Genomic DNA, 21879 nt, shown 5'->3' on the forward strand with positions numbered 1-21879 from the left:
TCGGACGTGTCGGCAGGGTGCTGCGGCCATTCAGCAGCAAGATTCTTTGCGAGATACGGTCTGGCGGTGAAACTAAATGCAGAGCGACAAAAGGGCACGGCGTAGCGTCATCCACCCACCCGAATTACTGCTGCGCATGCACTCTCCCAGGGCATGCATTCAGTCATTCTTCCCGTTCTAGTCCTCCTGCACTCTGTCTCTCCACAAAGAAACAAATTCCAACGGCCCAATTCCATCGCCAGCACCCCCGTTCGCCCACATCTGCAGCTCCAATCTCAACGTTAGAGAGAGAACGTGACCTTCTCTCTAACCCCACATGTCTTTGTTTCAAGAAAAAGATCCCACGATCAAAAAAAGAAAAGATCCCAACCATGTCTGTCGCACATTCCTTCATCCTGCTTAGTCCTAATCCAGAGAGAGAAGCCGTTAATCTAGCTGAAGCTGGGAGCATAGCATCTGAGGCCAGGGGAACAGCGGTTGCGCGCCCACTCATCTCTCGCACTCGCGTCGCGCCTTTTCATGGCCTCTGCTGCTACGGCGCTGCCGCCTCTGCCTCTTTTCATCTTTTTCCCCTTTGGCACCTTTCGCCTTTGCTGCTTTGACACATCCTCCCCCATCCCCGGCCGCATCAACATCACCAGTTACTTCACCGGTGCCTCCATCCTCCTCCCTCTTTGCTTGTTCGCCTGCGTACGTGCTTTACTGTGTCGCAGTCGCAGCTCCGTCGTCGCCGTCCTCGCCGAGCTCTGACCACCTCCGCTCTGACATTTGTCTCCCCAGCCCAGAGAGGATCGTTGCTGGTATCGGCGTTTATCTACCGCATTAACATTGCTCCGGGTCTTGCAGTGGTTCCTTTGGGCCTAGTGCGCTCGTCTAGTGCCGCTATTCTGCTCTCAGGGGGTCTCTTCGCTCTGTCCAGATTGGTCTCAAGGTATGATGGTGCCTGCTGCTTTTGATTATCCTTTTTCTCTGTCCATAATTGATCACCAAGATCATTGCTTGTGCTTCAGGTTCAGATCTAGGAGAGCTCAGGGCCGCTTTTCTTGATCACTTCTGCTGACAAAGCTTCCAACTGCCACTTGCTCTGACAAATTCTTGAGCCCAATCGGTTAGAAATCAGGAGATGGCCGAGGTGAAGCCGGAGGACATGGTCCATCATATGCCCATGGACCAGCTCCAGGGGTTCGAGTACTGCATCGACTCCAATCCTTCCTGGGGTATGTGTCGTGTTGCAGTTCTGATTCTGAATGTGTAGTGTAGATATTGCTAGTTCTGAATGTGCTGTGGCGGTTGCAGGAGAAGGGATTGCTTTGGGGTTCCAGCACTATATACTGTCCCTAGGCACTGTTGTCATGATCCCTACAATGTTGGTTCCGCTCATGGGTGGAAATGATGTGAGACTTCAGCCCTTGAATGTTTTTCTTTGTCGCAGTGATGTTCAGTGTATACGTTGGCAGTCTCAAGTTTCAGAATTATTTTCTTAGTGGTTACTAAATTTAGAACTTAAACAGATTACTGAAAGATGTGGAATTGCTAGTGGCAAGTCATATCATCCTTACTTCCACGGAAGAATCGATTGTGACTATAGAAATGTTTGTTTCGTTTTTCCTTTTAAAAGCATGATAAGGCCAAGGTGGTACAAACTCTGCTGTTTGTGACTGGAATCAAGACGCTGCTCCAGACGCTATTTGGCACTCGCCTTCCTACAATCATGGGAGGTTCATATGCATATGTGGTTCCAATCCTCTCCATAATCCGCGACCCCTCGCTCGCGCAAATAGCTGACGGCCATACTGTAAGTATGCAATTATCTTCCTACGTTTTTTCTGTATCTCAAAAAACAGAAGTTCATGTTAAAATGGAAAAAAGGTTGATATCTTTAGGCCACTGCACTGCTGAAAATTTCATGTTTGTATGTACCCAAAGCTAATCCTTTTTCCTTGTTTGCAGAGATTTCTGCAGACAATGAGGGCCATACAAGGTTCACTGATTGTATCCTCAAGCATTCAGATAATTCTTGGATATAGCCAGTTGTGGGCAATATGTTCTAGGTACATGGAATTCTCCCTTTTGCCTCAGTTGATGCATGATGTAATTATTTATCAATTTCCATATCCAGTACACAAATTATTTCCTTGACATATCCGAATTTCTGAAGAATAATTTGTTAAGATTCATATGATGAAGCTGAGGGGCCCTTTGGTATAAATGTTTCAACTTTAGCACGATATGTTGACATGTCTTGGAATAGTGGGCCACATAGTCAATACGTGGATCATTATCTGTTGATTCTTTACAATCTAGCCTGGGTCCTTTGGCTATCCATCCACTTTATGCGTCTGTCTGTTTGAATTGCGCGCATCACTTTAGGAAAAAGTACAATATGCTAATATGATATTCAATGGGAGAATAAAAAATATGGAAAGTGATGGGAATGGCTGCTACCTTCAGATTGACGGCAGGAATAAGAATGTAACGCTTTGATGTGCATGTTGCAGATTCTTTAGCCCACTTGGGATGGTTCCCGTCATTGCATTGGTGGGGCTTGGCCTTTTCGAGAGAGGATTCCCAGTGGTAAAAGCTCTAGTGGTCTTACTTTTGTTATGCATACAAATACAATAATGCCAGCCACTTTGATCCCTTGAGGTCATCATACTGAAAAATATTCCTTACCATTATATTATTCCTTACCTTACTGCTTAGGTGATAAGATATTAGTTCTTTACTATAATTGAAGTATGAGTAGATCTGAGGTTATATTTTTATCCATTTTACATTGTGTCTGCTACCAAATATGTAATCTCAGTACGGTTTTAGAGTAATATTTAGTGCCGTTGAGAAATCCTTTTGTAGTCAGTTTTGTCAGTACACTTAAATTTCTACATTTCACAATTGGAAATAATAAATCAATTATCCATCTATAATAGGTGGGATTCCGCTATTAGCCACGAGCTGGCATTCTACTGCTATGGTAAACAAAATCTCAGTAAGCTAATTCAAGAAAAATATTTGCAGGTTGGGAAATGCGTGGAGATTGGTCTTCCAATGCTTATCCTATTTGTTGCGCTTTCCCAGTATCTAAAGCACGTGCATGTTCGGCAAGTTCCTTTTTTGGAGAGGTTCTCGATGCTGATGTGCATCGTTCTTGTCTGGGTATATGCCCACATCCTCACAGCAAGTGGTGCATACAAGCACACGGCACTTGTCACCCAGATCAACTGCCGAACAGACCTTGCCAACCTCATCTCTTCATCACAATGGTTTGTAGATTTCTTTTGTGTATATTCATTCATTATAACATCCATATTTTACATTCCTCGTGTGACTTTCCCCTGCATTTTCGTTAGGATAAGCATTCCGTATCCGTTACAATGGGGCGCACCAACATTCAGTGCAGACCATGCTTTCGGTATGATGGCTGCGGTGTTAGTCTCTTTAATCGAGGTATCATGACACACTAAAACCATTTGTAACAATTTTTTTAAAAGTGTTTTCTCTATCATGCCTTGTAGTAATTTGCCATAATGTCAATATTAGGCTTATTTGAGTATCTATCTGACTTGGTCGACAATATTTGAGGGTTGCAGACAACAGGAGCATTCAAAGCTGCTGCCCGGTTGGCTAGTGCAACACCCCCACCAGCATATGTCCTGAGCAGAGGCATCGGGTGGCAGGTTAGTGATATTATCCTGGCCTCAATAGAACTCGGTCTATATCTATGAAGTGGGAAATAATAAATCCTCCTTTTATTAGTTGAAGGAAAAACTTTAGTCCATCTACTACCTGTATTTCATGGATTGCAGTAATCTACCCAGACAAGAAAAGATGTCTGATATTTAACTGCAGTGGTAAAATTGTTGAATAACTAATGTTTTCCTATGCTGATACATCCAGGGCATTGGCACCCTATTAGATGGCCTATTTGGCACTGGGACTGGTTCTACTGTTTCCGTGTAAGTGCATCACCTTACTGGTACATAATTCTTCATTCTGTGATTGTTCTTTAACTCCATGCCTAACGCCATACTCTGAATATCTGCCTGCAACACAGTGAGAATGTTGGTCTCCTTGGATCAACAAGGGTCGGTAGCAGAAGAGTGATTCAAATTTCTGCTGGTTTCATGATCTTCTTCTCCATGCTAGGTAACATTTGTCCCTCGAAAATGACATTAAGCTGCATTACATGGTTTTTATGATTCTGAACATATCTTGAGTGCAGGTAAATTTGGAGCACTTTTTGCCTCCATTCCCTTCACAATATTTGCCGCCATTTACTGCGTTATGTTTGGAATTGTCGGTAAGCATCATATCAGACAAAGTGAAATACCCTGTTGTAACTATCTACTTCGAACAGTATAACCAAGTTTTCTCGTTTGTTGTGTCATCAGCTGCTGTGGGGCTCTCCTTTATGCAGTTCACCAATATGAACTCAATGCGCAACCTCTTCATTATCGGTGTTTCACTCTTCCTTGGTTTATCTATACCAGAGTACTTTTCTCGGTATTCCACGAGTTCTCGACAAGGCCCAGCGCACACAAAGGCTGGATGGGTTCGTACTTTTCCTATCATAGAATTAAAGTTTCCATCTTAAAATGACCTTCCCTAACGAATTATATCTGATCTTGTATTGTACAGTGCAAAAAAAGAGACAAAATTGTCTTAACATGTTCTTTTTTTGTTGCAGTTCAATGACTACATTAACACCATCTTCTCGTCCCCGCCGACCGTCGCTCTCTTCGTGTCAGTACTCCTTGACAACACACTCGACGTCAGAGATGCAGCTAGGGACCGAGGAATGCCATGGTGGGCACGATTCAGGACGTTCAGAGGTGACAGTAGGAATGAAGAGTTCTATACCCTGCCATTCAACCTCAACAGATTCTTCCCCCCATCATGAGGCAAAGGCAAACCACTGAAGTCAAAAGATGCTGCAAGCCAAATTCTCAACAAGCACCTAGCAGTCAGATGTGCTTTCCATAGAGTAGAACAAGAGAAAGTTGGACAAAGGCGGAATTAACTCCCTGCTGGCCGTCGATTGTACATAAATGGTTTCGTTTCTAGTATCGATCAATGATCAAGGAACAAGAATGTCAAATTTTGATATAATGTGATTTTAGAGATGTCGTGAACCGTTGTCCCTTGTTAGGATTACATAGGAAGTATATGGTCTATGCTGCAGATGTACTGTCTATGGCGGTGCTTTTTTTTTTCTGTCATTAGGAAAAGGCAGGCGTTCATAAGTAATCCATATATGGAAACTTGGTTACAGTTTGTCACTTGTCACAGATAAGCTGCCTACATTATGGATAGATTAAGGAAACTCATGCAGTCATGTGCCACTGGGAGTGCTGCTACTTTGTTCCTTTTTCCTTTTGGGAAGTGCTGATACTTTATCCTTCTCTTTTGCAAAGGAACTTTTCAAATTCAATCGACTAAGGAGGGTATCTTGCGAGTTATGTTACACAGTAAACAATTGTACAATATTTCAGTGGTCAGTCTAACGACCAATCTGGCAGACAATTTGTGAGGGCATAAACCTGGCAAGTAATTTGCCGGACCATGAAACAAATCAAAGAGTAAGGATCACCGTGTAATATAAAAGATCAATACGCGCTAGCCGTATGGAAGATGACGTTACTCGGCATGAACAAATATGTTTCTGCCATTTATGTAAAAATACTTGTTTTTTTTTCTTGGAATGATTAATGAAAAGGAGATTTTTCGTAGTTTCTTTTCATATTTATTACATAGTGAACAAGCACGATGGAAACTTATCTATGGCTAAACTAAACTTTTCAAATGCGATAGAGTTAAATGTACGATTAATATACAAACTAAACTTAGCAAATCTATATAGCTTTGTATTTCTAAATTCTCATCTGGGGAAGTATGGAGAATTTAGTGCGTTGGCGGTCCAGAATGAATTTACCTAGGAAATATATAGGAATTAGGGATTGTTTGATTAACAGCCATGGTCTGCCATGCCTAGCTATGCGATTTTAGAAATAGATCGTAGGTCACCGACGCGTGGGTCTGCGAAGAAGACTTGTGGTCGCTGTTTGGTGACTCGCCACATGATAGGTATGGCAGAGTAAGATGGAAATCAAATACCCCTTAACTCTTGCTCCTCGTAACAAGAAAAAATAAAAAAAGTAAAAATAAATTCACTCAGAATTGTCCGAAATCAGAAGTACACGGGCTGCGCGTGGGTCCCACCGTCCCGATATTCTGACACCGCCTCACGTCTCTCCGGCCCTCCCTTTCCCCCGGAGCTCGCCGCCGGCCCACGCCAATCCAGGCGACTCCCTGGCGGTGCCACACGGTGATGGAACCCCAGCTACTACGGACGTAGATGCCGTCGGCGGGGCACCCGCTCCTCCGCTGCCTCGCGCTGCTGCTTAACGGCCGCATCCGCGCCAATCACCGCCTTCTCGCCTCCTCCTCCGCTGCCACCGCCGCGCTAAGACGACATCGTCGGCGGAGTCGGAGGCCGTCATCATGACAGAACTGCATCCGAGTAGGTTGCTCCCCGATGTTCACTTTCTTCCTCCATTAACTACTGCATGTTTCGCTGAAAATAGAATCTACTGCATCCATTTGGGGGCGGTTTTTTTGAGGTTTGCGACATGGTTGTCATTCAAGGCAGTCCGCAAATTTGCGAAAGAAAGAAAATGTAGCTTGTGCATCCACGTGTTTTAGTATGTGCATGCTCCTACAGGGTGCAGCCTCTAAGATTCTTAAACTTATGTACTGTAGCAGCTAAGAAATTTCTTTGTTGCAATGACTAAGACTAGTAATTTAGGACTAGCGCTACTCCTTTTGAACCTGTAAATAAAAGGGAATGTATAGGAAGAGGATTTTCTACATGTCACTATCAAAAAATTACTTCTTTGGCTAACCTATCTAGTAAGAATACTAAATTCAGTTCCAGTAATGTTGCCATTAAGGGATTAAAAAGGAGGAAATAATATTTAGTTCAAATGAAAAGATCAAATAGTTATAGGTCGACAAGAGAAAAAATATGTCAGTTGTGATACTGTTTCTTGCTCCATATGCATATTTTTTCAGTTAGTTGTCATGCTTAATGTATGTTTGGGTGATTTGTTGCTTGTGGAGACTGAAAGAGTTGCATGCTCAAGAACCATCCAATGAAGCTAAATATTGAGACTATGTGTTGAAGCTGGTGGTTGTTCGGGGTTCCAATACGCCTTTTTACTTGATAACAAGAAATCCAGACGATAGGTTAGTTGGCTATTTTTTCCCCTCTTGTCTTTGTCCTTTCTTTTTTGTTTGCTTCTTTTGAGAATTACGTAAATATAAGGCAAGCCATATCTGCATTGCTTTCATGTAAAACATGAAGCCTAACTTCTTGTAAATTTTATCATGATACCATAGCACATCTCATTCTTTTTTCTTGATTCCATTTCAGGGTTTTGAGAAAATGGTGCTAAATTGGTGGTTGACAGTGTCTCATATGAGTTTGTGAAAGGTGCAGCCGTGGATTATGCTGAGGAACTTATTCGTGCAGCATGCCTTGTTAGTTTTAAACTTCGCTAGCTCTTATATTCAAGTTATAAAGATTTATGTTTCATTAGAACATCCAGAGGGTCTCAATAATTTCCTTAAATTGGAGACCTGTTAGTTGAAAAGTTTTCTAAATACCTATTATGTTTAAGAAAGGATTTCAAGGCACCCTTTTGAACTTATGGTGGATTTGTCTTGAATATTATGTCGTACACTACTGTAGATTGCACTATTTAGTTGAAGAAGTAAACTATTTATGTTTTTCTGTCATTTATCTTTCAAAGTTTCAACAATTGTCTGCTTAAGATATATGTTACCTGCAAGTTGATTCTAAAAGAAAAGGAAGAATTCAGAATGTCATTTTATCTTCTATGGGATGGTTATTTTTGGTACCTAGCAGGATTTCTGCTTCCCAGCAGTAGTTGACCTGTTGCGGTTTTTGAAATCATTGCCACATTAAAGGGGCAATCTTACCAGTTTTTGGAATGTTCTAAATTACTGCCATTAAAAGTTCATTAGACCATTCTTAGTAATGCTATTTTCTTTGTGCGTGTGTAGGTATCTGCAAATCCAAGTTCTTAGTAATGCTATTTCTTTGTGCGTGTGTAGGTATCAGCAAATCCAAGTGCAGTTGGGGGCTGTAGTTGTAAAAGTTCCTTCATGGTCAACTAATTTAAGTATTGAAATCTTTTGAGGAGAGGTAACCTTGCAAAGCATTCTGTTTCAGGATGTACTCATTTGATGGTGCGAATTTGCAATAATGTTTTGGTAGCTTCAAAGGTGCCTTTGAAATATCTTTCTGCATTTTGTGGTTTACTGACCTGTTTGCCAATACCAAGTTGTGTAAATGAATAACTTGGATATTTTCATTCAATTCTTTATCCCTTTAACCCAGTAGCAGAGCCAGCGGGGTTGCCTGGTGTGCTCGGGCACACCCAAAATTCCTAGAAGCCATCAAGGACCAGTTCTGCATTGTAATTTTGGCCCCTTCTATTTATAGTTCAGAAGTTCATTGCAGAGTCCTTCCTCTGTCACAATCATACTCCAATGTGAGTTCGTCGTGAGTCCAATCGGCAGCTCTGCATTTGACCTGTGCTGACAATTTGACCCTCAACCCATTGCTAAATATGGTCAGAAGAAATTACTTAGCCTTGCCAAATTTAATCATAATAATGAGTTTTCAATTGCAAATATTTTCTTGGGGGTAATTTCTAGCCTCTACACCAACTAAGGATGCACAGTGTAAAAGCTTATTTGGCGTGGAGATAAGGATGCCGCTAATAAACTTGTAGTAATCAATTTAATCCCTTAATTAACAAACTCAATCCTAACTTAGAGATAATTGAAGATCAATTTAACTAATCCAAGGTTTGAGATACAAATAATTTGCTTAGCTGGTCCTGCAGATGAATGTCCAGTACTCCAGTTGGTGTTAGCCCATAACACTATGTGATGCTGAAATTTCTTCATAGTTCAAAATGTTATACCTGTGTGTAGTCTTGTGCAGGCTCCAGGATCAGATACCTGAAGTAGCTTCCATTTTTCAAAAGGTTTTACTTTTTGGAGCAATAATTCATGTTTTCAGCAGAACCTGGTATTGTTCTGCATGTTCAGTTGCATTAAATTAGATATTTAGTACATAATCTTTCAAGCTACTGACAGAATAATCATGCTAATTCTCAAGGGAAATTGGTTATATTAAGCAGCTATAACTGCAAAACAAATGCTCATGTTAGCTGAATACAGTTTGTTTTACTTGTGCAACAAGTGTCCAATGTAGATGTACAATATTGCAGGTCATATCTCACATGCAATATTCACATTGTAAAAATGTACAACTGTTCAACTACAGGGATGAGACCATGCACTAACATCTCAAGTGCGGAAACTGTGATACACACAAATTTATGCCTGATTCAGGGACTAGATTCTAAGCTGCATAGTTTGTTTTTCTTTAGTATCCATAGAGTTCCATCACATGATTGATTATCTATTGATGAAACTTCCATGAAATCCATAAGGTACTCTTCGTGGAATTGTTATTTTTGCAACAGGAGCATCTTCAAATCTTTGAGCATCAATAATATGCACCTGCAACGTAAAAACATAAAGATTCCAATGCTGATTTCCTGCATCACTTTTATGATGGAAGGTTGATGTGTAAGAAACAATAAAACCTGCCTGTGATGTATTATTTTTTTCATTGTGTATGAATGAAATTATCCACCCATCATCTTCATGTGACCCACCAACTCTCGGTACAAATGCTGCTCCAGAGCAGAATTGATCTTTACCAAGCCAATGATACTGCATCCTTATGAAACTCGATCCAGGTATCTGTTGTTTTGTCATACTTAAGTTTGAGAATACTGAAGAATGAGTACTTGGCTTAATCCAGCAAACAGATTTGTTCTTACCTCTGTATTCTTTCTCTTATCAAGGATTAATTTTGCAAAACCTCCATACTTTGGGTTAACTGCAAAATTAGAATGTAATCAGTGAAGCTGTGTCACTTTTTATGGAACTACATTATGCGACAAATCTACATATGCCTTTTTGAAACATCCAAATCCAACACATAAAATGTATTTCTCAACCAAAGTCTAGAATCGTTGACTTAAGACAACCTTGAGATGTCACTTATTTCCTTTCCTACCTAGATTCTAAGTTGGCTATAGAAAATTCTGTTTTTTCAGCAATACCTTTCTCACTGTTTCCATAAGAACTTAAAGAATCCACTACTTGTGCATAGGCATAACTATGTCGTAAGCCTGTGTACAGGTTATTGATCATTGGGAACTCCAAGGAATCCTCTGTTCCAGTTAAATAGCCCCCTGAGACAGTCTTTGTTCTCAAGTTTAATCTCCATTGATATAACCTAAATAAAAATTCATTTCTAGTTCCTTGTTTCATTGACCTGTCATCTTCTGCAGGCTCAGATATTTTAGAGTCATGCTTGTTCAATGCCAGTCTTGGGCCTGGTATTAAGGAGTCTGGTGAACGAAGACCCTGTACCACAACCTAGTAGCAAAGAGATATGAGCTGTAATGCAGGTGATTCGCAGTAAACAAATGTTTGATCAATACAATTACAGCTATGGGGCCAGGATAACCACTCTAAGCATTGTTATACCTCATCACCCTCTTCAAAGCAGTTGATAAGATGGAACATACAGAATGGTTCGACATTGAACCAGATAACTGAATCTGCATCACCATAACGGGGCATAACTCCTATTCTTGCGTAGCTTTCCTTCTCAAACTTAATCAACCTGTGCCAAGATTTTGAGTATTATGGTTTGCAATTTAATCCAAATATATCTTTTAACAAGAAAGTTTGTGAAGATTACTTACTGACCACCTTTAATCAGTCTACTGAAGTTGATGGTAAGTGGTACATCCATTATTATGTTGTACCTACATCAGGAGACTAAAATTCATAATTGCTACTTGAGTTCTACTAGTCTATTGTAGCATAATCAGCAACAAAGTGAAATTTTAGAAATGCAGTTCACTCCGCATTTTCATCAGTAAAAAGTTATTGGGAGAAAATGACATTTGGATGAACGTACTTTAGAGTAACTCCTATATCATGACAAAGTGTACATCTGTCCAGCTTGGGGTCCACCCTATGCTTTAGTTTGGTTCCATCAGCTGCAGTCAAGTAGAACTTGAATTGGGGCCTTATTTTGATATCAACCTTGGCATAGAGAAGGTATAAAATTGCAAACTAGTACAATGAAATACCTGAGACAACTCCAATTACTAGGAATGGCCTCTTTGCATCTGTTCCGAAGGTAACAAGCTCCCCTGATCCAGGAGCTACCTAAGGTCATGTGAATATGAACGAATTCATTGGGTCTCGTTATGTATTGACTGCAGAGATGCAATATGTTCTGGTTTGCAGTTATTCATCATAGGCTGTTACATCTACCCTCATGTAAAAATACTTCCTCTTTTTCTGCTGCGTTATATTGAATAAAGTATTCCAAAAAATAATTAAATTGGGGAAACCCAGGATTCACATTGCAACACCTGATGATTCTTTTTAGAATGCACAGGCACATGATTCTTTGCTTGACATGAAAGATATGTCATTGTCTTATTCTTTGTTTAGATGTATGAGCTACACAATCAACACACTTCACAAAGGATGACAGGTACATATGACTTTGCATAACATGTAACTGCTGAATATTGTTTCTGTATGGAAGATGAGTCGCTATCTTGTTTTTCTTTTTGTGAAGATAAAGCGTGATACACGTGCTAGAGACAGCAGTACAATTACTTCTAGTGACTAGTGATAGTTCTTTACTCTTGCCCTATGTCTGCTTCAATCACTGATACCAACTGATTTAGTTTCTGCAGGGTACAGATAAACAGTTGTCCATACCTTTGGATGAGCTGTGAAGGCTCGATCCCATTCGCCACCTATGTCCCAGGTATTGCGAGTGTCGAGGTTTTGTATGCAGATCTCCTGGGGTAGATGGTTCTCCGCAACAGCAAACACCCTGCCGGCATGCTCAAACACGTTGGTGTTGCTGATGTCCTTGTTTACCTTGCCAAACCTCAACTGTTGTTCATGTTCACTCATCTCAGAGTGTCAGATACATAGTATTACTGCGCGTGTAATTCAAGGTAGCAAAGTGTTGCTTACAAAATTGAAAATGTAGGCGGCGATGATGGCTGCAGAGTCACCCTCAATTGCTGGGAGGAAGCATGGTTTCTGCCGGGTTCTTTCTAGCTTGAGCGTCTCGGATTGCACATAGCGATTGACATAGGAGACCGACCAAGAGCCTGAACTGTTTTTGGTGAAGTAGAGGGCATGGAGCATGCCCTCACCCTCAACCCATATCTCTCTGGATTGTCCGAAGATTGAGGCCGTGGAATGCAGAGCACCAAATAGTGGATTGGAACCTATGTTAGAATTGTTCACCATTCAGGATATGGTTTGCAATCAACTCCCCTCCTTATGGACTGATAGAGTAACAAGTAAAGACTGAATCTGTCACCATTTCTGATGTACACACCCTCAGGGAAATCTTCTGGTATCGCTCCTTCAATCTGGTGTATCTCTATGGCTTCATCGATTTCATCAACTGGTGCAAAATTGCTCTGCAAACTCGCCCCAAAATACTCAGCTATTTTTGCAAAAGAAGATGAGGATTCCATTGTTTTTTTTTCCCAGAAGAATGGTGCTAGGAGGTCTATTGAATGAAGTACAGTACCTCGGAGGGATCCAGAGGTTGATCAGTAAATTTGAAGGTTGAATCAACCAGCGCATCCAGGAATCTCTGCAGCACATCCTTCAGGGTCTGTGAGGCTTCATCCATCCTCGACGAAAGATGCTCCAGGAGGTCTCCGGACAAAGGCTTCTTCTGAAGGAAGAAGAGGAATGCGATGAGTGCATGACGCCACTGTGAAGAACCATAAGGACAGTGAGTGAGAGAGAAGCTGAGCGTGACCTTTGAATTGGAGCTTATAGATGTTACAAGCGAGGCTCTTGCCCCGGCAGACATGGATGACCGACCGCCATGGGCGCGAGAAGACAGAGAGAGACACGGATGAAACGAAGCTGACACTTTCACCATCATCACGCGAGAACAAGAGACTGGTTTAGCTCACAGGTTCGGGGACAAATCAACCTCGATTTATAGTGGACATTGGTACACGTCAGAATAAAAGGGCCAATTGAGACACGAGATCCACGTCATGCTGGTATATCCCTCACTCCAGTCCATACTGATGCATCGTTCGAGCTGTTTGGACGTACTGGCAACACTCCAGTTGGGTAGGTGATGATAACAATAACAATGTGGCACTGTCTCGGCTACCCTAAAAGATTATAAAGAAAGTCACTGATGTATCCTGACTGTTTGTTTCGAGATCAACAATCAAGATCTCATGCTGAACAGAGGATTTGGGGCTGATGACTTCAGGTGGAAAATCCATTGAGTATTGGGGCTGGAACTCCACGACAACACCATGCATTCATCTCTGTAGGATAACCCTTCCATTTTGGGGAACAAAGAAATGAAGAGGATGCCACCCAGACTCTCGTCTCATTGATGTCGGAAATTTTCTGGTTCTCCCGGGTATTGTTTGGTTGCGAATCCATCAATCCAATACTCCAATCATCGGTTCTTGCTGGTTGTTGCCAGTTGAGAAAGGCGCCGGTAGAACGGACAGAGCCGTGCAGAGGCTTCACCAAACGAGACCTGCACCTTGTACAGAAGTAATGTAGTAGTACAGATGGATTGATGTGATTATGCACTTATAGTGCCTCTGTCCTGACGACGTCGCCAAACGTTGTAACACTGACAAGAAATTAGAAGTATTCTGGTGGTGGTTGCATTGGTGTCGTCGCCAACTGGAGCCCGGAGGTGGCATCGGTGCCTTTTCAGATTCTCTTCGCGGACTAGAGTGCCACGTTTGTCTGCACCCGGCAACAGCCATGCATTGGGACTCTTAACAGACTGACGACTCGTGATTTTAGTCAAAAACAAGAGCCATGTTGTGCCCCTTGTGAGTGCTTTCATGGTTTCATAAAAGTAACACGAGCCATGTCAGTAAAAAACAAGAAGCATGTGGTTGAAACTTAAAAAACAAGAAGCCGTGACATCTTGTGTTACGGGACATGCAGAACATAAATTTATCTTCCTAAACTGCTCATGCTTGTTTCAGGCCGGTATTGTACAACGTCGCCAGTCAGCTCACCTTCCCTTGTTCGGTGGTTGCAGTGTGAGTGATTGGATGACGTGTATTATGGCGACGTGGCTAATGAGGATTCAACTCATAGCAGCAACAATGAGTCTTAATTAATTAATACGTGTACAACCCTCCAGCGACCTTAGAAGCAAGGCCACAGCCGGATGGCTTGTGCTAGCAAGGTGGTGTCGCTGTACTGTAACAGTCCTTTGCCTGGGATTGAGCATGACGAACGGTGGCATTCATCGCTACAGCAACAGACCAGGAAGGAGAAAAGGGGCAAACTGCGGAGCACTATCCTCATCTACACAGCCTGGAATTTGTGGAAAGAGCTTAACAGACACATCTTCGCATGGAAGTCTTTACAACCAGCCCAGGTCGTTCTGCTGATCAAGGAGGAGATGATGGTGATCAGGCAACAAGCTTGTCTTTCATAATGTAAATGGTTATTCTCATAATGTATATATTTCATAATGTAAATTATGAAAATATATTTCATAATATATCTACTTATTCTCATTTGTCTTTCAAAATATTATTACTCTTTTCTATAAAGTTTGTCAAATTTAGACTATTTTGACTTAGGACAAAGCAAAATGCTTTACATTTCATGATGGAGGGAGTAGAAAACTATATAGTTCTTTAAAAGTGTTGAGTTGATTTCTCCCGGTTGGGAATCCCAAACTGATAGTTACACAGCTAGAAAAACAACATTTAATCGCACAAGGTTAGTACTGGTCACTCTTTAGCCGGTACTAAAGGTGCCACGGTGCCATTTTAGTACTGGGTCCAAATTTAAAATCCCCCGGAGCTATTTTAGTACCGGGCTAAAACACCATCCGGTACTAAAGGTTATATATTGTGTTGTTGTGACTAACCGATCATTTATGTCTTCTTTAACATATCGATCACTAGATTACATTGTTTCTAGTTGATGAGCAAACACTAATTTGTTTTCTTGTATGCTTCATATAGGTGCAGAGGTAGATAATTTTTTTCTGAAATACAGTACAGATGCAGAAGCTTAGATACACACACTCATCCCTACGAATACATGCACGCAACCCTACTCGTATGAGCATCTCCGAGGGACTAAGCTGGTAGATCCTTAATATTGATGAAGTTTCGTTGTTGATGAGCACGTCACTCACCACTGAAAGAATAACGTTAGTTAAATTCTAAAATAAATCTAGAAAAATACGAGCTTATGCCGAGTCGAGTACTCGAATCCGGATGGGTAGGTTCCACCATAAGAAGCCTTATCAGCTGAGCTACGCTTGGTTCCTTGCACAGGCAGATTAATGCTTGGAAGATGTGCCGAAAAGAACCTTGTCTGCTCTGAAATCCTCTTGGAAATTCGCTACATTGGGCGCAATAATCGTGATGTAAGATTAATATAGAAATCCAAAGGAATAAACTTTAACAGATCATCTTGGACGGCCTAAGGAGATGTAAGATTAATACAGAAATCCAAAATCCAAAGGAATAAACTTTAAGAGATCATTATGGAATGCCCAAGGAAGAAAAAAGAGTTCAACAAGAGATGGGGGGGGGGGGGGGGCACAAACACTTCAAATGAGTGCCCGGGTTCATCCTCATGTGTGAGGATTAGGCAGGCACAGGTGCCCTGGCTGCTCATCTCGGCATGGAGCTCTATCGCAGCAACCGCGCCGCATGTCAAACTCTTGCCCCCCGAAGCATAGGGTGATAGGCCCGCGCCAATGGACTTGGCAAAGGCAGAGGTCAATATGTCTGTTGATATTAAAATTTGGTAAGATTCTTACATAATTTGGTCAAGGAAAGAGTCAATCAACCAATAGAAGTTATCCAAAAGAGACCGAGTTAAAGAATGAATCGTGAAAACCACATCATGTCAGTTTAGATTTATCTATTAATTAGGCGAAGTCATTTAATTTTCCTTTTATCTTTAGGAGAGTTTATGTCGTGTCTAACGAGGATTAGTATATACACCCATGGGTATAAATATGCACATCTAGGGTTATTGTAATTTATCTCTCAATCAATACAACACAACTTTGGACGCATCGCCACCCTCTTTTCCAAGGTTTTGATCACCGGCGGAACTTGGCACCTGACGCGGGCCTGCATCGCTTCGATCTCCGACGAAGGGGTAAGTCCTAAGTTTCGCCGGTGCTAGTAATTGTATCGGCTATATTGGAGTTGTTTAAGGCTGCATTGTTTTGATCTCTTGATTGCTCTCGTTCGGTTTATATATTTGCCTACCAGTTATCGATTCCTATCAAGTCTGGTAAGACTGCATCGTTCGGTCTCTTGCTAGATCTGATAGAACCACAATTATCTTAGCCTTGTTTAGATCTATCGGCTTATATCTATTGAATCTGTTCGTTAGCTGCTAGCAGAAGATTGATTTCATTATTGAAAGCATCAGATTTGTTCTTACTAGCCGATAGTTTCTTGCCTTGGCCTTATTTAAAGCTTTTATTGGACCTATGTCTTGTCGTAATTAGATTCATCGGTTTATAGCCTTTAGTTTTATCACTCTGCTGCCAACGCTATCTCGATTAGGTCCGATATGATTTGTGGTGACAGTAGATTAATTGTTATTGGCTTGGTGGTTCTTTTGCGATAAGGTGGATGTTCAGTAATCACTCCATCCTCATCGGACTGCTGGCCAATGACTTTTATCGGGAAACTAGCCGATAAGTTATTTTTACGTCAGATTCACAGCCGATTTATGTTGTAATCATCGAGCCTGAATTTAATATTCTTTTATCAATATCGGCCGATTGGTTCATATCATTATTTATCTGTCAGGACCTACATCAAACGAATAGCCGATTGTTTAAAATCCTATCGACATCGGCTGATATTGTTACATCAGCCTATCAGCTGATCGACTCTTTTTATCTATCTTGTTAGTTGCAGGATCAAACTAACTAGCACGCCACGAACCTCAAGATTCAGAACCTGCTTTGGAGCTAAGCAGATCTCCCAGGCCAGAGTGTTGTGCGCGAGGATTATCATCGGCTGTGCGATTTTTGGCGCCAACAACGTTATATTTTATTTAGGCTTCGTTTGATCGGAATTCTCGGTCTCGGACTAAACCAGTTTAATTATGTGTACCAGGTGCCCAGGTTGACAAGGTTAAAAAAGTCCCCCCGGGCTTGGAAAGGGCCACTCCTTTTCTTTTGTAACCGGAAGGCCCGTTTGAATTTCCCTGAAAAAAAGTCCGTTTGAAAGATTTAAGAAGCTCACAGGAGCAAAACGGAAGCAAACATTGAAACTCTTTGGTTCATGTCGGTCATGACTCTCGAAGTCACACAAATTAAACCATATAGGAAGGCAGGTGTTCCGTGTGCATGGAGGCGCCGGCATGGACATGCAAGTACGTCGTACAGCGACTCCTGATCTTGGAACATTATTGCATTATACATGGTCATAAAGGTATGAAGCGTCGAGTCAAAGCTTACTAACTTTGACCATATATTCTGTAACTATTTGGATTAGTCATGTGCATGTATTAGTGAAAAATGAAAGACATTTCCTGGAATAGCAGATGTTTTCAAGACTTGGCTAAATTTCGGTTTTTATCGGATATAACAAAGGAACAACAACTTGACTTCATTGCGTTTTTAGAAACTCGTAGATCTGAATACACAGATATAGAACTCAACAATATTTGTGGGGGAAAACAATTCCCATGGAGTTGGACGGGACCCAAGGGACATTCTGGTGGAATCCTTTTGGGAATCAATCCAACAATTTTTGACATAGGTTCATCTCCCAAGGGAATTTCTATATTAAATTTCGTTTAAGGAATAAAGCAGGCTTTTAGTGGAACCTAATTGCAGTTTGTGGAGCTGCTCAACCTGAGAAAAAGAGAGCTTTTTAACTGAACTGGTCCAATGTTGCCAAAATGATTCCTTGCCCCTTCTGGTTGGAGGGGATTTTAACATTATCAGAAGTCCTACTGAAAAAAATAATGATCACTATAACGATAAATGATCTTTCCTCTTCAACGCTGTTATAAACAATCTGGATTTAAAAGAGATAGAGCTAACAGGTCGGCAATTCACATCGGCTAATTCACTACCTGAATCTACTTTCGAAAGGTTGGATAGGGTCTTGGTTTCTACGGATTGGGAATTAAAATTTCCTCATGCCATAGTCCAAGCTCTAATAAGAGAAATCTCGTCAGACTAAACACTACTACTTTTATCCTTTGGAGTTCATTCTCTAAGTGCAGTACAACCTATGTTCATATTTGAATTGAGTTAGTTGACTAGGGATGATTTTTATGAAGAGGTGGCTAAGGTCCGGATGGAACAAAGAAAAGGCAAAACCTCAATGGAAACATGGCAAAATAAGATCAGGAGATTTTGTCAATTCTTAAGAGGTTGGGCTAAAACTAAAATTTGTCATTATAAAAAAGAAAAAAGCAGCTTACTACAAAGTTAGATTTGTTAGACAAAAAAAGCAGATAAAGAAATTCTACAACCTTGGGAGATAGATCTCAAACAATTGCTCAAAACAAGGTTGATCCAACTTCTTAGAGAAGAGGAGATAAAATGGTACCAAAGATAAAAAACCACAAATCTCTTGCATGGAGATAGCAATACAAAATACTTTCAACTAATAGCCAACGAAAAATATAGAAAAACAAGGATTTTCCAGTTGGAAGAAGAGGGAAGAATTATTAAAGGAGATGAGGAGTTAAAAAAATATATCACTTATTATTATCATGGGTTGTTCGGACCTTCTAAGACTAGTCTTTTAATTCTAGATGAAAGTCGAAGGGATAACATATCACAAGTATCACAAAATGAAAATGAAATTTTAACCACCGAGTTCTCCTATAATGAGGTTAAAGAGGCTATTTCCCAAATGGAACACAACAAAGCGCCAAGCCCAGATGGCTTTCCAGCTGAATTTTACCAAGCATTTTGGGAGGTCATCAAGGATGATCTAATAGCATTATTTGTTGACTTCCGTAAAGGTATTTTGCCCCTCCACTGCCTCAACTTTGGAATCATAACATTCCCATCCAAAATAAAGTTAGATGCAACACAAATTCAAAATTATAGACCAATATGCCTTCTTAATGTTAGTTTTAAATCTTCACAAAGGTCATAGCTAATAGATTGACGGGCATCACGAACAAGATAGTCCGGCCTATTCAATCTGCTTTCATGCTTGGAAGATACATTTTGGAAGAGGTGTGGTCATTTTGCATGAGACCTTACATGAACTTCATAAGAAAAAAATGAATGGGGTTATTCTATAGCTTGATTTTTAGAAGGCATATGACAAGGTTAATTGGTCTTTCCTTCAAAAAACCTTAAGAATGAAAGGTTTTACAGGAAAATGGTGTAAGTGGATTGAGCCGTTCATTTGAAAAGGTAGTGTGGGCGTTAAGGTAAATGATGATGTTGGAAGATTCTTCAAAACAAAGAAAGGTTTGAGAAAAGGAGACCCACTATCCCCATTACTCTTTAATCTAGTTGCGGATATGTTGGCAACTTTGATAGAAAGAGCAAAATAGGATGGGCAAATCTCAGGCTCAATTCCACATCTTGTTGATGATGGTCTTTTCATACTCCAATATCACATAATACAATTCTTTTTATGGAACATAACTTCGAAGAGGCTAAGAATATGAAACTCATGCTTACATCTTTTGAGCGTCTTTCTAGTCTTAAGATAAATTTCCATAAGAGTGAATTATTCTGCTATGGAGAGGCGAAGGAGGCCCAACAAGAATACATGAATGTTTTTGGGTGTCCTGTTGGGGAGGTCCCTTTTTGATACTTGGTATCCCAATGCACCATACTAGACTACTCAACAAATATTGGAAACTAATAGAAGAAAGATTTGAAAGCAAACTGAGTACATGGAAAAGCAAGATGCTCTCCTATGGAGGCAGACTAACCCTAATCAACTCAGTTCTAATCAACTCAGTTCTAAGCAGTCTTTCTATGTACATGATCTCCCTTTTACAATCCCCAAAAAAGTTCTTTTGGCAAGGGGATGGACACAAAAGAAAATACTTATTAACAAAATAGAATATTATGTGTAGACCGAGAGAATCAAGGAGGTCTAGGAATTTTGGATTTAGAAGTGCAGAATAGAAGTCTCTTAAGTAAATGGCTTTTCAAGCTTATTAATAAAAACGGAATTGGCAACAAATGCTTAAAAGGAAATACCTAGGCTCCAAAATGTTTGCACACGTTAAAAAAATCAGGGGATTCACATTTCTAGTTTGGGTCAATGCAGGTCAAAAATGATTTCTTTAGCCGTGGAACATTTAAATATCAAAATGGGGAACAAATTAGATTCTAGGAAGATGGCTAGGAAACAATAGTCTTCGACTCCTCTTAATGTTTCTTTTAGGAGGGTTCTAAGGGAAAAACAATCTTGTGAATTGGTATAAGTTTGTAACAAAGATATCAGGTGTTCAACTTGTGGATCAACCTGACATGTTCATGGTCCCTGCAAAAAAATGGAATCTTCTCTGTTTAATCAATGTATAGAGAGATCCTAAATGGGGGAGTCATTCCAATTAACAAACCTTTGTGGAAACTAAAACTCCCCTTAAAAGTAAAAGTCTTTCTATGGTACCTTCACCGAGGGGTTATTCTAACCAAAGATAATCTAGTTAGATGAAATTGGCACGTGAATGAGAAATGTTGCTATTGTAGTAATAATGAAACTATACAACATCTCTTTTTTGAGTGTCATATGACTAGATTAATTTGGAGAATAATTCATACTACCTTTGGTTTACAAAAACCTAACAATGTCATTCATATGTTTGGGACTTGGTTACAAGGGATTGTGTGGAAGGAAAAGAATTTAATACTTATAGGCGTAAGTGTTGTTTGTTGGGCCATGAGGCTAAGCAGAAATGATATCATTTTTGATAAAGTGAACCCACAACCTTATTTGTAGATCCTTTTTAGGGCGACATACTGGATAAGATTTTGGGCTTTGCTTCAGAAGGAGGAGGACAAGAATACTATATCAGAGACTTGTCAGGCTTTGGAGTCCATGGCTATGGAGATCTTCGCAAAAAATGGGATGCAATTTAGTAATAGGCTTTATTTATAATAAGCTATTTACTAAATTTATTGTTTTTTCTTCCATATATGGTTCTCCTTTTGTAATAATGGCCGTATATTTCATACTGTGGTATAGAGGCTGGAATATTAAAATATTTCTTTATCTAAAAAAGAAATTTCAAGACTTTATGTTCTTTTTAATAAAAACTAAACTGGTGGGTTAAGAGCACTCCACGCTTTTCATTAGGAATAAGCAACCTTCTCCCGGCCTAGGAAGTCCTCGCACCACGACTTTGCCGGCGAGGGATTTTTTTAAACGAACCCCATGAGGAATTGAATCCAATCTCCATACCTACTGGGTGCTACTTAGGTGCTCCAACCATTAATTAGGCTAGATGCCCTTTCACCATTCTTTCACCTTTCACTACAATGGAGATAGAAGCGTAATAATCTGGTATATACGAACTTTGTGTAGACACTGCACCATTTAAAAGAGTATAATAATTAATTAGTTTTATCTCATATATTGAAGTATTAAACAGGAATTCTTCTCCAAAGCCCCTAGATGAACGAATAGAGCCGCCAGCATACGTAGGCGCATCATCAAA

The 21879-nt window shown here is 40.4% G+C and overlaps 2 protein-coding genes and 1 pseudogene across 3 annotated transcripts; 2 read left to right on the forward strand and 1 right to left on the reverse strand.

The window, feature by feature from the left end:
- The first annotated feature begins 442 nt into the window (after positions 1-442).
- LOC112883306 (nucleobase-ascorbate transporter 2-like) lies at positions 443-5271 on the forward strand. 2 transcript variants are annotated; one of them, XM_025948590.1, is made up of 14 exons: positions 454-931; positions 1011-1217; positions 1297-1394; positions 1619-1795; positions 1951-2051; positions 2499-2574; positions 3016-3260; positions 3348-3444; positions 3588-3674; positions 3895-3953; positions 4052-4143; positions 4220-4297; positions 4389-4549; positions 4685-5027. In XM_025948590.1, exons 2-14 carry the CDS (start codon positions 1124-1126, stop codon positions 4895-4897), a joined length of 1578 nt encoding a protein of 525 aa, XP_025804375.1. In that variant the 5' UTR covers positions 454-931; positions 1011-1123; the 3' UTR covers positions 4898-5027. The 2 variants fall into 2 exon arrangements, with proteins under 2 accessions (XP_025804374.1, XP_025804375.1); XM_025948589.1 differs by having other exon boundaries at positions 443-931; positions 3016-3444; positions 4685-5271.
- A 926-nt stretch (positions 5272-6197) lies between these two features.
- LOC112881007 lies at positions 6198-13924 on the forward strand (annotated as a pseudogene).
- On the reverse strand, positions 9201-13059 carry LOC112881008 (carotenoid 9,10(9',10')-cleavage dioxygenase-like). Its single transcript, XM_025945724.1, has 13 exons — positions 13054-13059; positions 12752-12940; positions 12536-12638; positions 12181-12440; positions 11917-12096; positions 11271-11349; positions 11096-11177; positions 10878-10940; positions 10657-10795; positions 10227-10545; positions 9942-10000; positions 9706-9861; positions 9201-9615 (listed from the first exon to the last, which is right to left on the reverse strand). Exons 1-13 carry the CDS (start codon positions 13057-13059, stop codon positions 9511-9513), a joined length of 1740 nt encoding a protein of 579 aa, XP_025801509.1. The 3' UTR covers positions 9201-9510.
- Positions 13925-21879: the final 7955 nt, after the last annotated feature.

This window comes from Panicum hallii, chromosome 2 (assembly GCF_002211085.1).
Source record: "Panicum hallii strain FIL2 chromosome 2, PHallii_v3.1, whole genome shotgun sequence".
NCBI classification, from domain to species: Eukaryota; Viridiplantae; Streptophyta; class Magnoliopsida; order Poales; family Poaceae; genus Panicum; species Panicum hallii.